The sequence below is a fragment of the Thermobia domestica genome, chromosome 3 (genome assembly GCF_964235325.1).
Source record: "Thermobia domestica chromosome 3, izTheDome1.hap1.1, whole genome shotgun sequence".
Taxonomy (NCBI): domain Eukaryota; kingdom Metazoa; phylum Arthropoda; class Insecta; order Zygentoma; family Lepismatidae; genus Thermobia; species Thermobia domestica.
Window position 1 is genome coordinate 243,558,333 of NC_137456.1, and position 24,508 is coordinate 243,582,840.

Genomic DNA, 24,508 nt, shown 5'->3' on the forward strand with positions numbered 1-24,508 from the left:
GAAAATTCTATAACTAATTCGCGGGTCCTAGCCACGATGACAATTTATTTTTTTTATCACGTTTTACTTAGGTGTTTTAGTACCCAAATTTGGCTTCTTGCAACTCTATCTGATTTTTTTTTTTTTTTTTTTTTCTTTTTCAATAAACACTATCAGTTTCTGTTGTACTTTCGTATTATTCTGATCACTTTTCTGTTCATTGCTATTGCTTATCAGCTATGTTATTGGCATCATTAAAATTTATTTCTGGATTGCTTTTATGATCTTTTGGATAAATGATCTTGTTCAGGAACACACGAGTCATCGGATCCGTAATCATAATCAGTTTCTGATCTATAGCCATCTCTAATTGTTCTATAGCCATTTGTGGTATAGCCTTACTCCTTTGTGGTATACCTTTGCTATTTGACATCTTAAAATATTCAATTTTCTAAACGAAAGAAACAACCAAATATTAATAGTTGTCAGTATAAAGTAATATCCGTCCCTTAGACGGATAAAATATATTTCCTTTACAGTAATATCCGCTTGCGAGACGGGGTGGAATAACTTTATACACTTCGAAGTTTGCAACAATGAGCTAGACACGCAACCACCTGCTGAAAACTGCACAGTCAACCCACAACCGAAGCATAGGTGAAGTATCAGATCATACCTCCAATATGAGTACCAACTCTGAAGAAAAAAGTATCGTACATCCGCCTGGGAGACGGATATTACCGACTAAGGGTTAAATGCCAATTATGCCATTTAAGTGAAAGTATTGGAGTTGAATTTTGAATTAATCCGCAATCGTTAACTATATCAATCCCAAACATTTTTTTTTTTTTTTTTTTTTTTGTAAATTATAAGACTTTCTGTCAAGCATCATCCCTATTTATCCTAGGATCATGGTTCATACCTCATTCTCTTCAGAACAGAACAGTCTTTAAAACGGTAACATTCACATTTTCCCTATAATGTCCCCGAAGCGGAAAATTTTTAAAGTCGGGATTTTTTCTGATTTTTTTTTTTTTTTTTTTTTTAATTTTGATACCTTCTGGACTCCCCTGTGTTAACGCACAATCTCAAAATCAAGTGGGAAATACTAAAGGTGTACTAATGTGTGTACAAAATTTCAAGCTTCTATCTTGAATAGTAAGGGCGGGAAAAATATTTAACATTGAGCTAAGAACATCCCCACAATACCCCAGATGACCCGGATGTAATATAAAAATTTCCTCAGACATCCCTATTTATCCTAGAATCATGATTTGTACATAATTCTCTTCAGAATAAAACCGAGTTTCAAACGGTACCATTCAAATGTCTGCATCGTGTAGGCTATCTGGGGCTGGAAAATCACGAAAAAAGGGATTTTCTGTTAACAAATACCCACATTTTTTTTTTTACCCCTCTCTACCGCCTCTGTTTAAAGGCAAAGATCTGAAACAAACCTGAAAAATACTACGAGGTGCAGTGAATGAGTGTCCAAAATTTCAAACTTCTAGATGCAAAAGTAAGCCCGCGAAAAATAATATTCCTAAATACCCCAGATTCCCGTATAAAACAGGATCTCAAGTAACAGTTTCCTGAGACATCCCTATTTATCCTAAGATCATGGTTCGTACATCATTGTCTTCAGAATAGAACAGCCTTTCAGATGGTACCATTCACATCTTAGGCGCTAAAATCACTTTTTTTTTTTTTTTAATACATTTTTGCCCTTCTGGACCCCCCTGTTTCCATGCAGAGATATGAAATCATCTGAAAAATACTAAGGGTGTACTGAACGAGTGTGCAGAATTTCAGTCTTCTGAATGTAAAACGTAGGCCCGCCAAAAATAATAAGAATAGGCACAACAAAAAATATCTTTTTTAAATTTTTGATGTCATCAAATCTTATGTCTCGACGCAGAGAGGCGTGAAAGCATATGTAACGTGCTCTACAATGCCTTCAGTCCTGAAAAAACTAAGTAAAAAGCTTTATTGGTAATTTTTAATGGAATAATGAAGATTTTATCCTATCACCTAAAAATAGGTGATATAATATACAAGGTTAAGCGCTAAGGAAAAAGTACAGCAACGCTTATCAAAGTGACACTTTTCCCACACAAAAGTTACTGATATTTGGCTGGGACATATTTTTAAGGAAATTGTAACTAGCTTGCGGTACGAAATACATAAATTTTGCCTGAAGTTATACAATCTAAAAAAAAAAAAAAAAAAAAAAAAAAAATCGGAGAGGGGATAGGACACTTCTAAATACGCTTTATTATTTGGGAACAAATACATAGACGCGCACACGAAGGAATCTTCGTCTTAAATGTCGATGCTGATTTCCCCGTTGGAATAGTTAACGATTTACAATATAAACCCTATGTTACGAAGAGAGGAAAACAGGATTGCCCTGTTACCCGTTCAAAACGGGATTTTCCCTGATCATCCTCTGCATGACACTTGTGTTCATACTATGCTGTACATACTGTACATTTGAGTCTCATTGTAATTATAATTATCATCTTCCATAGTCGAAGTAACAGAACAGAAACGGGACTTTACTTATTTTCACTTTAAATTATTTCTGAATTTGATTTAAATCAACGATTTTTATTTTAAAAAATCAAGTGATTTAAATCTTGATTTAAATCAGTCTGATTTAAATCACTCCACCCTGGATTAAAGTATCAATTCATTATTCACCTGGCGTAAGTTACATTTTAAAAAAATCTGTATATCAAAGACATCATCATCTCAAAAACAAAAAACGGAAAACGCAACCAATTATCGCAATTGAAGTTGGAATAATAATATATTGTGCCATCCATTTCAGCTCGGCAAAAAAAAAAAAAAAAAAAAAAAAAAAATCACCATTTCAGATATTGTTTCAACTTTTTTTTTATAGCAACTATAGAGCATCTCACCCTTAGATTGCAGTACAGGAGTAAATGGCAATGCTTTTCCTTATGCCCATTGTTGCCAAACAGACTGAATTTTAGAAATATTTTTTTTATTATTTATTTTTACTAGATATGGATAGATTATTGTATTCTCTATTAAATAATCCGTTTCATATCAAGAATTTTCAAGTATTGAAATAAACTGAAATAGTGAAATCTTACTAATGGCAAATTCTAACGTTGCGTTAAATATATCACGTCATAAGTTCGGAACTATAAGAGATACAAGGTTGAAACTTATACAGGTATTAACATCATATTTGGTATCAATGTTGGAAAAATTTGCATTCAAAAAAAACTTTTCGGATTTTAAAATAAAAAATAAAATGTAAGAGAAATTGCGTATACTATTGCAATGCAATATCTAAAAAGTTGACTAGTGAGAAACTTTTTTTTTTATTTTTCAGGTTAGATGGGGGTGAAAAGCGAGAAAATGTTATTGAAGTTATTTTTTAAAATAAATTGCAGGTCGATATCTATCTTTATTTAGGTTTTACGACTTTTAGTGTTAAGGATCAACTTTCCAAAGCGCACGCCCCTGACCAGAAGAAAGGCAATGACAAATCTTGCCAATGTTATTTTCCTTATAATGTTTGTTTTAAAGCCACTGATGTAGTGTCGTGCTATAGCGATGAGTATTCACTGTTGATGCTATGCTAGCACGAATATACTGCTTAACAGAGGCGTGATCGCATAATCGAACCCTGGACCACATGTGCGAAAAACATTACGAAAATTCCACTCAATCTTACTTCGCTCGTTTCCCTTGATATATATATATATACCTACATAAGATTAACATTCAGACGTATAGTTCTTATTTTCTTTCTTCCAAGAAAGGCAAATTTCAATCGCGGGTGAATACTAAGTACAGTGGACACTTGAATCAGGATAGTAACTCAGTTAGCAATAACATAAATCACAAAAATGCAGTTGGTACTCAAAGAAAACCAACTGTTTCTTCAGAAGAACTATATCTATGGAAGAGGAAAAAGCAGGCCAATATCTGTTAATAATAAAACTCCTCACTCACTGGTGATAAAAAGTCATCAGTTTTTATAATTGATTCATTTGCAGTTCGCACGTAGTCCCTAATGTCCTTTCGAATGCTGATAATTTTGACAATAAAATTTGGTTTTGTTTGTAATCCCACTTTCCTTAATTACTTTGGATACGTAGATGAAAATGAAAAAAGCGTTCATAACAAATAAGTTCATGAGCTCACAAAGCAGAATGAAAAGGCTATTTGTTCTTTCACTCGATGTTTCTTTAGGAAGCATGAAATAAACAAAATGCATTTTGGGAGAGTTCGATAATTCTGTTTGATTTTGTTTCCTCGCCCTACGATTTGTAGCTTGTTGGGTGTCGCTATACGTGATTTAAAGTCAAAAGTTGGTCCGTTTGCTTAGATATAATAAGGTATCTTTTCATTCTTCTGTTGTTTCCAGATTGGCATTGTGCGTCTGAGGTGTCAGAAGTAAGTATAGAAACCAGGGCAATTCAGTTCCTATTCACTATTACATTTATAGATTGTTGAAATATTTAAAATATTTGATATGTCGTGTGCAATACTGTATTTACTGTATTGTTCGTCATGCAGAGTGAAGTGCGGAAAAACCGTTCAATTGGTAGGTTGCGTGGGAGAGCGTCAAATAGTGCCGAAAGTGTTTAAGTGTAAGCAGCGAAAGTGATTAAAAGGTATTTAGCATGCGTCTTTTCTCCTTTTATTTTAAATTTACAAATCTTTCGTTAATACTTATAAATGCATTTATAATTTCTATTATAGTGCGATGGTTCATTTAGACCTCCTGGTATTTGTTAAAATATCATACTGTTATTATGCGGAGAAAATCAGATTTAAACCATCGGAAGTGGGAAGCAGCCGCCTTCACAATATACTTTACGATGTAACTTTTGTTTGACAAACGGAATTGGATTTGCGGATATTTTGCGTTTTCGCAATACAGACGAATGAACGTTTTCGTACGTCGTATTTTCTCGTCATGTATCACTATCACACTACTCCAGTTTTCACACTTATCCAACTTCAGTAGCAGTATCTTACCCATTGCTATTTCTTAGTTTGAAGCACAATCGTTACAGGAAATTTTTGGGTGAAACTGTTTAGTCTGTCATTTATTTCAATCATGTTTTCTATTTGTTTCATATGTTCTGTCGATTTCGTTTTGCTCTTATCGAAAATTCATTGCAACAATTTCTAAACCATCATAAAAGGAAACCTCTAACACGCAGTTATTAGACTGTTGTTTCGAACCCTCCAATTAGCCCTTCCTAGTGAATTTGACCGAATGAAATGGCAAAAGGGTTGAAAATATATGAATTTAAGGAAGGCTGTAATTTTATTTACATACTCTCTTACTCTTTCTGTCTTTCTTGTTCTTCCTTCAGAAGAAAACATACGGCGGAAGAAATGTGGCAACAGCACGCTCCATACACTCTGCACTGCAATCTAAGGGTGGGACGCTCTATAGACATGTTTTTAAGAGAACAATGTTTTGTTTTTTTTTTGTTTTTGTTTTTGTTTCTGTTTTGTCGAATAAAACATTCCCGCCAAGTAATGGGCCGTCAAAGACGCGGAGTACAATTTATGAATTGTAGAAAACATGGATAATAGTTAACTTGGGAGCAACATTTAGCTATGGAGACAGGTAGAGTTATAATTCTTGGTATGTACAAAGGATATAAATAAACTATATTTTATTATAGTTCGGTTTGCGTATGCGTTTCTTTTTGTACATAAATTAACAAATGAACGTCAGTTTATCTGAAAAGTCAAAGTTGACTTTAATTTTTTTCGAGCACTTTCGGTTCGAATTTTAAAATTTTGTTTTCACAGTTGGTAAGATCTAGTTACCCGCTTTCCAAAAAAAAGTTTGTATCGCTTCTGAGTGCAACCTTTTTGTTGGAAAAAAATCGAGAGATTGTCAAATTTTGAAAAATTGCCATTTTTCGGCACCATTTTCTCGAAAAAACCACATTTTTAAATTCTGAAATTTTATCAGATGGTTCAACTTTGCATGAATAACAAGACCACCAAATACCATTCTCGACCAATGCTTCATGAATTAACTAGTCTTTTGAAGTTAGCGAAGTTTCGTTAACTTTGATGTCACATTTGGCAACACTGGAAGCAATAAAAGTGCAATAATTTGATGATGTTTGTGGTTCACATTCATTAAATGAAGAATAAAAGTTCTTCCTGACTGTTGTTTTTATTATTATTTTGATTAAAAAAAAAAATGCTCTCTGAAATAGTAAAATGAGCCTCCCGCTACTCCTCCGTTTTCTTACATCGGAGTAATCTGAGATGGAAGTTACGATTACGAAACTCAAATTTTAAGTTCACTTACTTAAGATGGTCTACGGAAACAAAATTTCAGTGATTTTTTTTTCTTATGAACCAATCATTTCCTTGCTTGGTGTCTTCTTCGCTATCAGCATGTAACCATGCAGATGCTCCAATAGGTGTTTGTGTACTCACAACTCGTAGCACATTGTCGATAATCAAAAACACTTATTTTCACTTCTCTTATGCTCTTCTGTAAATCTCTACCCTGCTGAAGGTCCATGTAGAAGCCTAAATAGTACTTCAACTTCACGTAATTCATGATTTATTCATAATATTTCTGCTACCCACCACTGGTTATCATATATGCATTTAACAAAAGTTCCTTTTTGCAGACTTACTAAATATACTCTTTGAATTGCAGAAGCTCGATTTTAGGGAAAGTATGAAGTTAATTCACGGTGACCCGCTATTGCCATAAAAACTTTTGTCATTTTTTGAAAGCCAAAGGTGACTTCGTTCAGTACAGTTACCGGTCGCACACTTTCCCATTCTTTCATTTTTATTATTTCCGGAAATTGTCGAATTCCGTTCCAAGCAACAAAACGAGAGTAATACCCGGAGTTTGTACTTGCACTATACTCACGAATTCTTCTGCAGTTTTAATAATGTGTATCTGTTTTTGCCTAAGGTTATGCCGCGTTGCCACATTCTTTACAATCCCCCCCCCCCCAATACCGTCGCAGAGACTCTAGCATGGCCGGTTTCAATGAAAAACCATTGCTTTATCGGACTTGTCTGCATCTCGAACATCTGAAAGCTATTTTTAAAGTGGGATGCAGCACCATCAGAAATGACTGACACAGTTTGGGAAATTGGAGACACTTATTTTCACGTATTCGAACCTTTTTCTATAACCTATATTTTTGCTTTTCCTCGAGTACTTTTAGAATCTTTTCTATGGCTATGAGTACATAAGCCGAATCGTGTATTTTGCCGTCACTTATTACAACAAAACTGTCAGTTGTTTCATAATAATATACCACTGCCGTAAAGATGGAAATTTGCTCGTTTTTCCGGAGATAACTCTAATTTCACTTTGCAGAATAACAGTTTAGTCTTCAGCGAAGTCCACATTAAGTAAAATAGAATCTGTATCTCCAAATTTTATACGATGCTTTTCGGTAGCAATTAGTTCTTTTTGTATTTTCTTGACGTAGTCATGAATTCTTACAGTTAAACCAGCAACGTACGATACGAAAACAAAAAGTGGCATATTTTTTTTTTTTTTTTTCCGAGACCATTGTTTTCCCATATGGCATACGTCACACTTTCATTTTCATCAGGATCAATAATTAAAGACTCCACACTTATTCCTCCCATTCCAGGACATTCACCACATTCTTGAAGACAGCTGTCATTTTCTACGGATCATACTACTAAAGAAAATAGGTCACTCATGATAGCTTCAATACAGACTGCACATTTGATTTGTCGCAACGCAATAGCAGCTAACTTAAAATTTGCACAATACACACACACACACACTTCTCTCGCAGGTTGCGGACTGACCCACGTTGGTCAAACACTATAAAATTTCAAGTGACCCATTCTTATGATGAGATTATTCTGTTTAAACAGTCCGTGAATTTCATTGATGGAACGCGCAAGAAAACGTTTCGATTTTTTAACTTTTTGTCTATTTTCGATCACTGTAATGACATCACATTCATTGGGACTTCGTCTGGAGCATTCCAAATCATCACGGAGGTAATAGTTCAGGCTTTTTATAATCATTAGAATTTATTGGATAGCCGTTTTAAGTAAACTTAAAATTTGTGTGTTTCGTAATCGTAAATTCCATCTCAGATTACTTCGGTTTAAGAAAATGGAGGAGTAGTGGATGGCTCATTTTACTATTTCAGGGAACATTTTTGATCAAAATAATAAAACGCAGTCACGAAAAACTTTTATTCATTTAATGAATGTGAACCACAAACATCATCAAATTATTGCACTTTTATTGTTTCCAGTGTTGCCAACTGTGACATCAAAGTTAACGAAACTTCGCTAACTTCAAAAGCTGTAGTTAATTCATGAAGCATTGGTCGAGAATGGTATTTGGTGTGTTTATTATTCATGTAAAGTAGAACCATCTGACAAAATTTCAAAATTTTAAAATATGTTGTTTTCGAGAAAATGGCGATTTTTGAAAATTTGACAAATTCTCGAATTTTTTGCGACGTAACGGTTGCACACAGAAGCAATACAAAATTCTTTTCGGAAAGCGGGTAACTAGGATGTACCAACAGTGAAAACAGAATTTTAAAATTCGAACCGGAAGTGCTCGAAAAAAATTTCGCAAACTTCGACTCTTCAGATAAACTGACGTTCATTTGTTAATTTATGTACAAAAAGATACGCATACGCAAACCAAACTATAATAAAATATAGTTTATTTATATCCTTTGTACATACCACAACAAGAATTATAACTCTACCTGTCTCCATAGCTAAATGTGGCTCCCAAGTTAACTATTATCCATGTTTTCTATAATTCATAAATTGTACTCCGCGTCTTTGACGGCCCATTACTTGGCGAGAAAAGTTTTTTCAACAAATATATATATATATATATATAGGTCTCGTCTAGTTGCTATAAAAAGTTTCAACAATATCTGAGATGGTGATGGTACCTGCTCTGCCTGAATTGAAATGGAAGGCACCACATATAACGTCTATATTGCAAAACACTGATCATTGCTCTTAAGTTTTTGGAGAGAATACGGAAGATACATGAACTCACAATAAATCTGTAAATTACTTATCTGGAACAAATATGATTCGAATGCACACGAAGGAACAAGGAATTCAATTCATAATATCTTTCAGTGCTAGGCATCACCTAATAGAGAAATTTGCGAACATCTCACTTAAAATGCTTTTCCTTTAGCTCTGTGTCTACAATGTATCATAGAAATCAGGAACAGCATGGTACATCTATTTGTGGAAACACTTTTATTTTTTAATTGTGGAAATACATTTCACTTTTACTTACACATAAAGAATATAAACAAACGAAGTGCTTAAAAAATGATTTAAATATTTGTATACATGATGACCTGTAAGTAGCTGGACAGTAGACAAAAATACCGAACTTCGATATTCTTTGGTTGGATGTAATTAAGAATATGTGGAAATAAGTTATCAACTGACAAATACTGACTGAAACCACCAAAAAGATTATTTAGCTTCCAACCACGTATACAAGATATTATATTTCACGCAAGTCATCAAGCAAATGGCATCGAAAGTTATTTCTAGAGTATCATGTGCAGCCTCGAGATTGACACATATCCTATAAAAGTATTTTAAAAATTCGTCAAAGGTCAAAATAGAAGATAAGACAACCTTAAGACAATAATAAAATGCTTATTGTGTTCCATTGAACACATATATCATTGCTCTCATCACACTTTGTATTAGTTTCAAATTAGGCTTATATGTACAATGAAAAACATGCAATTCTTGTTAACTTTCCGCACCAAAAAATGGATTGCATGCTTTACATTTGTAAGCCTGGATTAAGTGGAACTACTTCATTATCTTTAGAATTAACCATTTCTACGAGAGAGAAACGGATCAACAGGAACTGTTTTCCAGACTGATGGTCGTTGTCAATCCATACCTGATCCTCTATCCGGACTTGAATTTCGGGATGATTGTTTTGATCCAGCTTCACTCCCAGATCCTGATCTTCGCGAACCAGACCTGGAATAAAATATGATAGATACAACATTTTAATTCAAATATGCGACAATAGAATAAGTTGAAATAGTAAACTGTTAATTTGATCACTCGCTACCTTGGCTTCGATCTGTGAGACATGAAATTTTTCGTGATATTATATCTATATTTAATGTTTCAGACATAATGCAGAGTTTTCGAGAAACAATGGTGGAGTTTAGGCAACTTGGGGTGGCTGAATAATACACCTAGTTGTTTAGCAACTCAAATGTTTGTTTAGTGCAAAAACAAATTCAGTGCTACCAGAAAGGCAACCTGTTGAAACCGTTTGAATATCAGTACGTTTCTATGTATGACACATATTCACAGCACGACATGCGTTCACGCGATAATCAATTTCATACCAGACTGTCGAGCAAGTTTCGCATAACAATGCCGACCACCTCAATCATTCTTGCTTCCAGCTGGTTCACATTATTCATTTTAACACGATACGCACGTCTTTGAGAAAACATAAAATACCTTATTTATCATTAGGAGAAGGTGTGGAAAATTCCAAAGTTTCAAAGGTAAACGTAACTGGTAACAAGTAATATATCATTTGAAGTTTTTTGAGTCTGAATAATATCTATACATGGGCCATTTAAACTGTAGACAAGACTCTGTATGTGATTTCTGAAATTATTTTTCAAAATATTCTCTACAATTGACATGTTTAAGGAAGTTTATAAGCCCAATGCCGCAGTGTCGGAACAGTACAGTAAGCATATATGGCAAGGATGGTAAGACACGGTGTCTACAGAACTTATTTAATTAAATTCCCTGAGTTTTTCTGGCCAAATTATGATTTTTCCCTAACTGTCGTTATCATTTTAGTTAGAGCCTTTCTATTTCAAGTATGCCTTCGGAAAATATGTGAACCATACTTCGACTTCACCCCGCCGCCCTCTTGCGGATGAAACCTTCCCTTTGCTTTGGGGAAAGAGGTGAACGACTTCGGTTGTGTTGCCAATTTGTCATTCAGTCGTTTGGTCTTGGCGAGTGATGATCGTATGCTACTTAAAATGGCTAACAAGACAACACGGGGAGTCTCGTGAAGTAATTCAATGTGGTAACCCTGTCCGTATCCAACCATTGAGGGATCTCGGCAACAGCAACTTGTCCCTCCTCTTTCGAGGAAGGTACGGGGAAACACATCGACAGCAGCGCCAGCAGGGGCACATTTGAAATAGAAAGGCTCTAGCATAATTCATGAAAAATAGCGCCTATTTGAAGTATATCCCAAATTCCCACCACTGTTTATATGATTATGCACTACATTGTAAGCGTAGCAACTAACCAGTTTATTTATCTTTAAATTCTATTTTAATGGTCTCCCTTCACCCCTCACAGCCACCCTTTTAACTCCCGTTTATTATCTACTTATTTTTTCATTTTTCTAGGTCACTACAACAAAACATTATTTGATAGCAAACACTTAAAAGACATCATGTGATCAACACACATTTTCACAGTGCCTTACACAAGTTTTTGGAAACGTTTTTTCTACACAATGATTTTTTTATGCATTGTATACATTGTATGAGTACTGCATCACGAGTCGCAGTATTTTCAGTGTAAATTATTGCCTCTATAACCAGTGTAATGCCACTAGTGCAGTGTAAGTGCCATTTTTTCTCTTCTAATCACGTATTTCTTTCTGTTGCTTCCTGTAGCATACTGTAGCACTACTTTCTATATGTTTCACTAATCTATACCACTTAGAAGCGACGAAGTATGCAAAACTAACTGTCTTTAAGTTTTGCATACCAATGTAACCCCTTGGTTAGTGTCCCTTTGGACGGATTAGAATTTCGCGCCCCTTTCGACACTGAGGCTATAAGAGACATGGAATTCGAACCACATACGCTTCCGCCGAGATTCGAATCAGGTCTCCTGCGCCGAAGATGCGTACGCTAACAATAATTATGCAGTCTTCCCATCATTTTAAGTTAGATTCTTAACAAAGGTATCATTATCGTCTTCAAGTAATCTTTCGGTCACTCACTTTACACACAAATACTTCAATATAGAGTTGAAATTATTCTTTCTAATCCTTCCCTTCAAATCAATAATGAACTTAACTAAATTATCTAACCCGGTTGCCTTTCTCTTCCACACCCTTAATAGCATTTCCAAATTCATTCGAAAAATTGTAAACCCTTTTTCACACTTTCATTTACTATATTTTCTCCTTCAATCTAGTGAATATCCGAAGCTTGTGTATGCGACCTCGATAAGTCATTTCACTATTCCTAAGACCTTCCTCCGAATTAATGTTGTTTCCTTCTTGTACAATTCTTCATATTTCCCTACTTTTTCTGGTTCTTATATGTATGTATTAGTAAACACACTAATCTTATTCTACTTACTGCTAAAGTGACAATATGTATATAAGAATAGGCATAAAACAATATCAATTAACTTACGGTAACCTTTTAGTGTTTAGGGTAAAATGTATTCTGCGGATGGTCGTGTCCAATTCAAAAGTCCATTCGATTCAGAATCAGCCCTTCGGAGTTACTTGATTTTATTTTATTTTGTTTTTATTTATTGCATTTCAAATGAAAACTACTTTTTTTTTTTTTTTTTTTTTTTTTTTTTAAGTTTGCAACATTGATAGAAGCCAGGTTGCATCAAATCAATACCTATTGCAACCTTGATATTACACATTCACGAGATAATACTCTTACCTGCTTCTCGACCTCGATCCTGATCTACTTCTGCTTCTGCTCTTGCTCCTGCTCCTGCTTCTACTGCCTGATGGACTTCTGGAATACAAATATTTTAAAATAACCATTAAAACAATGAACATTAACTAGCACTCAGTTACAAAATAAATGGGATTACGTCTAAACTAATAGAATCCCAATGAGATTTAAAGAGTGGGCGAATGTTACAGGTTTCTTCCCCGGTCCCTTTTTTCAATTTCGCTAAATTGGCAACTAGAGAGAGTCGTGTTTAAAAGAAATCCTCCATTTTTATACAGTGGAGACTCACTCAAAGAATATCGGTCGATCAGCTCTATTCTTGCAAGTCCTTTACTCATATATTACTTGTTAACAGTTAGTGTATATACACCATCAGAACTAAAAAAAACTAGAGCTCTCTCGTGGCCATACGGTCATCATACTAGTCTTCAGCGCGGGAGACCCAGGTTCGATTCCCGACGGGAGTCCATGTGGTTTGGATCCCAAGTTAATCTGTAGGTTCACATTTCCTATAGTCGCTGCTGAAAGGGACGCTAAACCCCAATCTAACAAACTAGATAAATTATTGCTGTTAAATGCTAAATACAGTGAGTTTCTTTCCGCTCGAGGCCGAGAGCGCAGCGCATTGTCAGCCAGTGCAATAGGAGCTGGCTGAGATGCAACCCGTTAAAATAACATCAGAAGTGGTAAAGTACGTTCGCTATCCTGGTATACAGTTGCTGTCCGATGCCGACGCACCACGGGTGGTGGAAAATGTCACCAGACGCAGTATGAGGGCTTATTTAAGGCTGGTCGAAGGGAAGTCGATGAGGGTGACAGATCTGTTGTTGCCACATTTTCCCTTCTGTGTTATTTCTAGAGATCTTTTTCTTTAAAACATAAATAAATAAATAAATAAAACATTAAAAACATAATACCTAAGAATTTTGTATTATGCAAAACTGTTAATATATATAGAATTGGTTAGCGAGGGTAAGTATTACGTTTGTCCTACAGATTGCCTAAGTAGTTTTTAAATGAACACACATTATTTTTTTTAATTAACTACTGAATCCGTAATGGCTTTAAGAAACAAGCAATTGGAATTGTGCAGACCAGGAAATAAACCTTTATAATTACGACAAAAGCTCTATGACATGAATTCACGCAGATGTTCATTTCTAATTTATATTTTAGCCAAATGCTGAAACTTTTTTATTTTATGTGTTTTCAGTAGTCTATAGTTTCTCCTAGTGTTGCTTTAATTCTACGTCTTTCCTACACGGCTAATTAAGCGTAATTTATTGTTAGGATCTGCAGTGTTAGACTAGTGTTGCCCCCGAGATAAGAAGTATCTTTTAAATTCGAGGCGAGACGATAAATTTCACGAGTCTGGCGGACAACTCTAGTATATCTCAGTCTTAGTTCTCACACTTTGTTTTATTGATACATGAATCATAGCATAAAATCATACATTGATAAATTGATTGTACGAACACAGTGTGGAACATTTATCAACTTTTTAAAGATACGCAAGTCATTATGCCATATACTCCAATAATAAATATGGTTTGAATGTTATATCATTCCCTTCATGAACCTCTCTTTACGCTGAAGGATTCTAATAACTTCTAGATGAAATTAAGACAAGTGAATGTTGTTTCACAGTTGAAACTATGTAATACTTCCAAACAATCCGAATACAATACTCAAAACTTCAAAGTAGTCGGCTACATTTATAACTACTGATTGTAACAGAGGAATAATATCAAAGAAAGAACCTGTTCCTGAGTCCATATACATAAAATATTTCTCGCTATTCCTTACTGTTTTTGTTCTGTGGCGAAATGTTGAAACCAAAAATCGTTAATTTGGATCATTTCTAGTTTGAATAGAGGGTAAGGGAGGGTATAGAACCTATTTTTGGGACGTTGAATCGATTGAAAAAAAAAAAAAAAAAAAAAAAGTGCTTCTCAATATCTTTTATAGTTCTTGCTCTATGAAAATCAATATTGAAACCAGAAGTACTGTAAATTGGTTCCGGTTTCGATAGAGTGTTGCAGGTTGTGATAATAAATATATAGTCTATACTCTTGGGACCATGAATCGATTGCAGAAAAATGCTTTACACTATCTATTACCATTTTTGCTCTGTAATGATAAATATTGAAATACGAAATGATTAACTTTAATTACTTCTGGTTTGAATAGAGGGTTAATGGAGAAGACAGACCCTGTTTCTGGAACGCTGAATCGATTGCAAAATCCGCATCTCGATATCTCCTATTGATTTGGCTGTGATACCTGATGACAGACGAAGGGACGGACAAACCCGTTCTGTAAGACTTCCGACACTTGTGCATAGCATAGTTTGAAAATCTTAAAAAAATATATCAGGTCATGTATGTGAATTTACAAATTGAAACGAGACGAGGACATCTTTTTCGATAATCGAAACCAGAGGAAAAAAAATTCTTCGAGAAGAGAGAGGAGATGTGACGTGACATAAAATTTAGACAAGGAAACCCCATTTTTCGATCGACTCGTGAACACCACTATATCAGACGCATTTATTATTATATTGGTAATAGTATTCGATCTATGTTACACAACAGACTTCAGTGTTTATCAAAATTGGAGAATGCGCCTATTACAGTACATTTCGTAGGTTTAGCTACAGTCAATAATTACTATTAATATAACGCTTATTATTCTACTGCTATAGTATTTAATCAGTGTCCACGAGAGACGTTTATGCTTGTTGTGTTACATTGCTCTAGTTTCGCAGAAAATGTTTACTTTATCTGAGTTATGGGAAAGTAAAAGAAAAGTGTGTTGTGAAAAAGATTTTTAAAAATATGACCGAAAAAAAGGGAAAAAGGAAGAAGGAAAAATAGTCACTGACCATCCTTTCTTGACAATTTGGAAAGACATAAGGCAACGTCGCAAAAGCATTGATGGATCGGTTTTGCCAGCGGGAGAAATGTCCACTGGCGTTATTTGAATGCTGTCTTGTGGTTTCTGGGGAAAAGGGACCATGCCTTTGAGTTTCTGAAACTATAAGAGGACAGCGAACAGTCTATACACACAAAATGTCTTTCTTAATTAAAATTAGTTAATGAACTAATACATTTTAAGAATCTTTATTTTTTTTCGTTTTATTGGCAGTTAATTTATACGCTACACAATGCCTGCACTGAAATTATATTTGGAATTAATATACACATCGCAAATGCATTCCAAAGAAGAGCAATAAAACTAGAATCATTGGGAAATATATTGTTTCACACTGGAATTGTGTATTTCGATTAGGATCTGTGAATATATCCATTATTGCACTCTCACGAAATGCGTACAGCATTTGCCGATAATAACCGGTAGTCTGTCTCGGCTAACAGCGAGTTTTATTCAATTTTAATCACAATGAATTCAATTTGTTATTATTATTAAAAGTATTTATGTATTCTAGTTGCAGTTCCAAATGGAATACTATCTAAAAATATTTTTAAAATAAGAAGACAGGAATGTTAAACACTATTTACTTTGTTTACTACCTACTTGCTTACGAACCCAAACTGGATTGGCCGTCAACTTGCCGATGTTTTTGCGCCGCACTCCCGCCCTCGACAGGAGTCACACTGTAGTAAATTATTGCGTGAAGTAAGCTTCTTGCTTATACATATTAATTTCTTTCTTTCCTGTAACCTATGTAAAACAATTCTGAACGATACGGGACTTTCTCCGATAAGAAAGGGGACCAGGTCCGACCCTTCGCAAATCAACAACCACTTTTATTGTGGTTCTTGGAAGTCCTGTTCCATAAGTGAATCCTTGAATGAACGATTAAAAAAAAAAAAAAAAAAAAAAGACAAAAATAGCCAATATTTCGTGTGGAGAATAGGAATTTCCATATGACTGTATATAGAGAACAACATAGAAGAAAGTATAATAAAATCTGAAGTTATTCAACAAATATTTTGGTTAACATACTGTAAAGAAGAAACTGTATTCCGAAGAAACTGTATTACAAAATATAGTACAAAGAAACATGGAATGGACGGAAGAAAAGACTACCATTAAAGATCAATTCTTTAATTGCCACGAAAGGGTTAGGAAGAAACTAGAGCAGCGGTGCATCTAAGGGTGGTCCAACAGTCCAGATTTTAGACTTTGAATCCCCCCGCAACAAAATTTCTGAGTATGGCAAGGGAAGTACTACGGTATTTACTTTATTAGAATTCGATTATGATTATTTTTCTTTTATTTTTGATGCGCAAAATAAGTCTCCGTGTTCACAAGGAATCTTTAACTCCAATAAGCAAAAACATGATCAGACATCAATATATTACCTCTGGCTTTACTGCACGAACGAATGATTTTATTTGTCTATTACTGTGTCATTTTTTTATGCAATTACAATTTTAAAGCTTTCTTTGTATATTTTAGGATCAGAAAAATCAAAGATTCAGGAAAGTTTATGCATTCAGGCCAGAAACAGAGACCAACAAACGCTGGGTGCAGCTTACCGTGCAGCTTCAGAAGAAACAAAATACAAGATCAGTAAAAGGCTAAGAAGCCACGGACCACTGAAGTAAATGTGGAAAGCACGATACGAAACCTGGATAGTGGTGCAGAAAGCTGAATAATAGTTAAGAAGGGAAACCAGTAAACCACGGAAGTATATTAAAAAGGAGATTAGGGAATTAGGAAGAGCAAAAGTTATGAATAGGTGAAATTAAATCCAAGGAGAAACATAAATATAACACTAAAATCGAATGGATAGTTGACGAGGAAAATGTGATAAATGGAAATAGTATGTTGATATATTAGATACAATAGGATCTATCACGTACTTTAAACACCGTAAATGAAAAACGAGTACATGGATACCGACCACACAGTATTATATAATTGGTTAGTTGATTCAAGTTTAACGTCAATACAAACTTGAGAAACAAAAGGGAAGAAAAGAGGTTTCTTCAATATTAATACTTTTAATTAAACTGAATTTCAGAACCGTTTCATACATTGAAAAATTTTCTCGTTGAATGTTCCACATAAATTTAAGAGAAGCTTACCTAGATTTGGCTGAACCTGACCTCGAGCCACTTCTTGATCTTGATCGAGATTTACGAGATCCTGAACCGCTTCGAGAACCAGAACGAGATCGTGACCTGCTTCGTGAACGTGATGCCGATCTAAAACAAAAATATTATGTGTGTACTTCAATACATTCACGGTTCCTACTCTCTTTCCCCCCAAAAAAATCCAGGACATTTCCAGGACAAATCATCAATTTTCCAGGACTTCGACACGGGAAGATAACAGGATTGCAACTGTAGGTTCAAAACTCACAACAGTGAAATGACAAGTGCGGTAGCTTATACAGTGAATATTAATGCAAGTACAGTATTAACCCCTTCACATATGACTTCTTTCGATTTTTTTTTTTTTTTTTTTTTTTTTTTTTTTTTTTTTTTTTTTGCATTGCTGTAAACATCCATGCCTCTTCTGGCGCTTACTTAAACTAACAGATGTTCACAAAGCACAGGAAACCTGTAAGCTTCTGCCTTCTATTGACAGCAAGAGGGATACAGCCGCTCAAACATCGGAACGCGTGACACGCGTCAAAATACGGAAGTGAAAAGTGAAAAGCAACGCGTCCAGCGCGTCAAAATATGGCAAGGGGTTGATACACGATATTTAAATACACAAAGAGGAGCATAATTTGCTGTTTTTTTTCGGTGGCCTCCCAACTCCCCTTATAGCCAAACGATACATAGGGTTGCCATAATTTTTTGATCCAGAATACGGACAAATTTTAAATTACGACCCATCAAAAATATGGTGCCCAAACACAGAACAAATATTTTAAAATTTCTTACCTAAAAATCACCTTTTTATGTTATCGGTATCACACAATTGTTTACTGTAATACTTAAAACACTACTAGAAATTAATGAAATGAAATGAAATTTTTGAGTTTTACGTCCCACGGTTATGCCGGTTAGGCTAATGGAGACGGTGATGATGAGTGATGAATGAAATGGTGGAATGAAGAAAGTGGGAGGAAACGGGAGTACCCCGAGAAAACCCACGCACACGATGTTTGTCCACCATACTGGAAATTAATGTTTTATTTACTTATTTATTTATTTTTTCATTAACACGAATATAATAAATCATGCCATTAGATTATATATCAAATCTAACCAAAAGAACCCTGGAATGGAAAAATGAGACAGTTCTTAAAAATATAACCTACGTTATTAATAGTTACCAAAATATAAATTACCCTATACCTATATGATGAAAACACAATTCTTTTCGCCCAAGATTTCAGCGATTCCCGACTCGGAAACTTTCAGGCAGCTCCAAAACTGTCAAATACGGGCATTTTTGTATTTCATGCTTTGTACAGTACGGACACGGACCCAAAAATACAAACAGTCCGTACAAAATACGGACATATGGCAACCCTACCGATACACCCACATCCAGCCCATGTAGTTTTAGTCTTTCTACATGACATTTTAATTGTGCACCGAACAAATTTACAAACAATTAGAAATTGAGTTTCACCTGGATAAGACCTTGTCACAAATAGCATTCATATGAAATTTTATTGAAGAGTAAGTACTGTTGCGAAAATAGACTGATTATGCAGGGTTGATACTGGTCGTACAAAGCACAGTTTCTGGAGGATAGTGCTAGTGAAGACAGTATCCAAGAATGGGTTGACAGACTAGTGGATGAAAGAAGAAGTTATCCCAGCCAACCACCCTGTTGGGAGATAGAAAACCCACCAACCACCCACACATGCAGCATCACGTCAAATTATTATTCAACACAAAAACAAGAATTATTATTATTTCTGCCTTCCGGCAGGTCCTGGACAAATGGGGATTTTTCTTTTTTTTTCTCTTTCTTTCTTTCCTTTTTTTCTTTCTTCTTTTTTCAATTTTAGATTTTGGCCTGGAAATGTTTCTTTCACTTTTGTCGATCTTCAGCTTCCTCTTTTAACTCCCAATATTTTCTTCTATCTTTCAAATCATCGATCAGTGTGTTCTTCTTCTTCCTATTCCTCGCTTCTTTTCCATCTTCCCTTCTATAGCGGTGTGAAGAAGACAATTTCTTCGCAGAATGTGTCCTCTTTTCTTCTATCCGTTTTAAAAGATCTTCGTTTGTTGCTCTCTCTGTCCATTTTATCTTCTCCATCTTCCTCCAACACCACATATCGAAGCTCTCCAAATATTTCCTCTCTAACTTCCGTAATGTCCAAGTCTCTGAATCATACAGCCCAATGCTCCATATATAGCACTTGACCAACTTCTTCTTAAGTCCAATATTGAGCATGCTACTTAAGAGTGATCTTTTCTAGTTGAATGCTTCTTTAGCTATGGCAATTCTTAACCTGATCTCTTTGGTGCAGTAAGCGTCTCTCGTCAAAATACTTCCCCGGTACTTGAAATTATCGACCTCTTCAAGTTCTCTTTGTTCTACTCTGATCCGTAAGGGCGTATTTCCACGGGATATTCTCATGACTTTCGACTTTTCTATGTTAATTTCCATTCTATACAGTTTTCCAGTGTCAACTATTTTGTCAATCATCTCCTGTAGTCCTCCTTCGGTTTTAGCTATTATAACCGTATCATCTGCATACCTGATCTTGTTAATGATCTGCCCTCCAATCTTGAAATCTCCAATTCCCGTTAATGCTTCCTTCATTAAACATTCACTGTAAATGTCGAATAATTGGGGCGAAAAACTACATACTTGTCTGACTCCTCTTCCAATCTCCACACTATTGGTTTCTCCTTCATTCAAGCGCAGCTTCACTCGTCCTGTATACAGGTTTTGAATGAGTCGTCGATCTCTCCAGTTGACTCCGATTTCTTTAAGTATTTTCAGAAGTTTCGTCCAACTGACTCAGTCGAAAGCTTTTCGCCAGTCGATGAAAAACAAACACAACTCTTCCTTTACATCAAGAATTCTTTCTGATATAATTCTCATCAATCCAATAGCATCTCTGGTGCCTTTTCCTTTCCGGAATCCAAATTGATCTTCTTCTAACCTCTCATCTATCTTACTTTCCAGCCGCCTATTCAGTATGCGTGCAATGATCTTTCCAGTGTGGGATATTAGACTAATGGTTCTCTGATCGCTGCACTTCTTTGCTTGGTTTTTCTTGGGCAATGCAATCATTGTAACATCAAGAAAATTCTTTGGCCATTCTCCACTCAGGTAGATCTAGTTAGTAAGTGAAGTCAGTACTTTCATTGCGTTGTCTCTTAATCCCTTGAGCAAATCTACTGGTATGTCGTCTTCTCCAGTGGCCTTTCTCCTTCGCATGTCTTTGATTGCTTGTACTACTTCACTTTTCAATATACTCGGTCCTTTTTCATCATCATCCACCTCTTCCTCTTCTTCGATCGCAATATCTTTGGGGTGGTTCTTCTGATCATACAGATCCTTTATGTATTCCTCCCAACTTCTAAAGATTCTTTGATGGTCAGTGGTTACATTACCTTCTTGATCTTCGACGCCGAACGTTCGTACACTTTTGTTAGCTTTCCCTCCTAATTCTTGAGCTTTCTGGTACATCAGATCATATCTGCCGCGCCGTTGAAGTTCCATTATTTTCACATATCTGTTCATGCACTTTTCTTTGGCTTTGTCTGTTTCTCTCCTCAATTCATTATTTAGCCTTCTGTATTCCTTGATGTCCGTGTTTTTTGCTCTTCTGCGTAAACAAAAATAGCAATCAATTAAAATATTCATTACAATCACGAAAAATCTGACTCAATATTTCTATAAATTTCAATAACAGAAATGCATTTTCAAGGACATTTCCAGAATGTCTCCATGACAAAATCAATTCAAGGACATTTCCAGGTTTTCCAGGATAAGTGGGAACCCTGAATACATAAGAAAATTGTATGATCTTTCAACCTTCATTATTTTGTATTGTTATTTTTTTTTTAAAAAAAAAAAGTACATTCGTTTCCAATGAACTTTCCTTAGGGATTTTTCTTTAACACATGTTGCACTTTACAGGAACAGACAGCTGTTTTCCTCGTCGAATTTCTCACATTTATTTCCACACTTAAATAAGAATAACACTTGACCAAAACAAACACTTACTATTATTAATCTGTACTAGCATCAATTATTCGTTTCGCTGGGTTAAAATAAGAAAAAACTAGTAAGTCACTTTTTACTATTACTGAAGCACTCGCAAATCGACAGAAACAAAGAAAATACAATGAAAAATCCGAAACCAATAAGTAATCTATATAATTAACAGTTAAATATTACTATTGTGGGCTGAATTTGGAATTAAACGGCATCGAAATTGTCACTGTTCATCTAAGCGACCCCGAAAACAATTGATCCGGCACTAATATCGGCCATTTTCCATCATTTTTATGTATCTCTATCTCCTCTAATTTGTGAGGCTGAATTTGGATTTAAACGGCATCGGAAGTGTTAATGTTCATCTCAGTGAAAACTATAGATTCGACACTAATATCGGTTATTTTCGATTATTTTATGCATCTCCTCCTCCCTCTCCCGTAAGTTGCACAAAGTAAAAAAAAAAAAAAAAATTATAAAAAAAACTAATCTATGTTGAAAAATCTGATCGAAATCGGTCGGGTGGTTAAAGAGTTATTACGTCACAAACGTCATTACGTCATTTTCATTTTTGTTTATATAGATTACAATTTAGGCAATATATGATTTCTTTCGTCTGATATATTGTCCAAACTGTAAGAAAGATTATAATAGCAAGTGTTTCTTCTGGTCAAATTTTATTTTTATTTAATTTATACGTAATTATAGTGATAGAATGAGCAGCATTGCGATTGATTCAACTATTAGTTTTACACTCCATAAAAGGCTCTTTATACGTGGTGCATCCAATAAATACGCGAACTGGGCTAGCAGGGTGACCTTGAGGTGAAGTTAGGCCATGCGCACTTGCTTGTGTGTTGGCAGGTGACCCCTAAAGCGGCATTAACCGTCAGACTGTCAAGGCGAGTATACAGCTAGAGGTGGCATTAGTTTTGTAGTGTCCTGTTTGTGTTGGTGTCGACGACGATGAATATTAATGAAGAGATGGAACAATGAATCAACATCAAATTTTTGGTGAAACTGGGGAAAAGTCTTAGGAAATTCATGGAATGTTGAGGGCTGTTTACAGAAATAACGCACTGAAAAAAAAATCAGCTGTTTTGAAGTGGATCACGCGTTTCCATGATGGCCGTGAAGACTGCAAGGATGAGGCAAGGCCAGACAAGCGTCGACCTCTTGTGTTGAAGACAACATTGAAAGTGTGCGGTCTCTTGTGCTTTCCGATCGTCGATTAACTGTTCAGATGACTGCGGATCAACTGAATTTAGGAAAATCATCTATGCACACGATTTTAAGAAAATATCTGGAGTTGTGAAAATTGTCTAAAATTGCTAACACCTGACCAAAAGCTACGAAGGACCGAATGCTGCACCGACTGGAAAAACTCCGTTCAAACCTCCGGTTTGCTTGAAAGGATCATCACTGGTGACGAATCATGATCGATCGAGTACGACATCGAACTGAAATCACAGAGCGAGGAATGGAAAGCAAAAGATGAACCACGAATGAAAAAAATGTCGAAAAAGTCAACCAAAAACCAAAGTCATGCTGCTCGTTTTTTTGACATTCATGGTGTTGTTCAACATGAATTTCTTTCTCTAGGACAAACAGTGACTGGTGCCTTTTACGTGGAAGTTCTTCAGCGCTTGAGGAGTGTATGTGTTAAGTGCGATCGAATTTGTGTGGTAGTGATGGATGGCTGTTGCATCATGACAATGCGCCTGAACATTCATCAGTGACTGTCCACGAGTTTCTGACCCACAATTTGATCACAATGCTAGATCATCCTCTTTCCCACTAGACTTAGCCCCCTGTGATTTATTTGTGTTTCCGAAATGTGAAATGGTCATTGGGGGGGCGGGGGGGGGGGGCACTGGAATGATGTGATGACGATAAAACGTGAAACGACACAGCACCTAAACAGCCTGACTCCTGAAGACTTCCACGGGTGTTTTCAACAATATACACGGAGGCGAGACAAGTGTATTACTACAAATAGAGAGTATTTTGAAGGGGATAAGATTGATGTACCCTAATTTTTTAAAATACAGTGTTTATGACATTAATTCGCGTACTTATTGGACAGACTACGTATACATTCTATTTTGACCAAATTAAGCATCTGTCAAACTACATTGAAGACATTTACTTACCTTGATCTTGATCCACTTCTGCTTCTTGAGCGTGATTTTGATCTTGAGCCACTGCGTGATCTGGATCTGGAACGGGATTTGCTTCTTGATCGCGATCTGCTTCTAGATCCTGACCTTGATCTACTTCCACTTTTCGATCTGGATCTAGCTCTTGACCCACTTCTTGACCTGGATCCACTGCCTGATCTTGACCTCGATCTACTCTTTGATCTTGAACGTGATCGGGAGCCGGATTTACTTCTGGAACGAGATCGAGATCTACTTCCAGATCGACTACGAGATCCCGATCTTGAGCGTGAACGTGATCTCCTATCTGACCCGCTACCAGAATCTGATGCAATGCGGCGTTTCCTGCCTTTTGTTTCCTTTTCACTGCCACTATCGCTAGAAATATAAACAATAACATTAAAGAATTGTGTGCTTATCACATCTATATTTGTTAGTTAAAGTAACATGCTCTGAGAGCATCTTCTTCATTTCATGAATGGATTCAAGAAC

At 35.6% G+C, this 24,508-nt stretch overlaps 1 protein-coding gene across 2 annotated transcripts in view; it reads right to left on the bottom strand.

Moving 5' to 3' along the window:
* Window positions 1-24,508, bottom strand: part of Ctr9 (RNA polymerase-associated protein Ctr9) — a 95,205-nt gene that overhangs the window by 9,260 nt on the left and 61,437 nt on the right. The window contains exons 20-23 of one of the 2 annotated variants that reach the window (XM_081752260.1): window positions 24,011-24,394; window positions 17,801-17,920; window positions 12,726-12,803; window positions 9,935-10,017 (exon numbers count right to left, since the gene is read on the bottom strand). In XM_081752260.1, the coding sequence (XP_081608386.1) occupies window positions 9,935-10,017; window positions 12,726-12,803; window positions 17,801-17,920; window positions 24,011-24,394 (665 nt within the window). The remainder of the gene's footprint in view (window positions 1-9,934; window positions 10,018-12,725; window positions 12,804-17,800; window positions 17,921-24,010; window positions 24,395-24,508) is intronic. The other variant, XM_081752261.1, reaches the window with a different exon arrangement.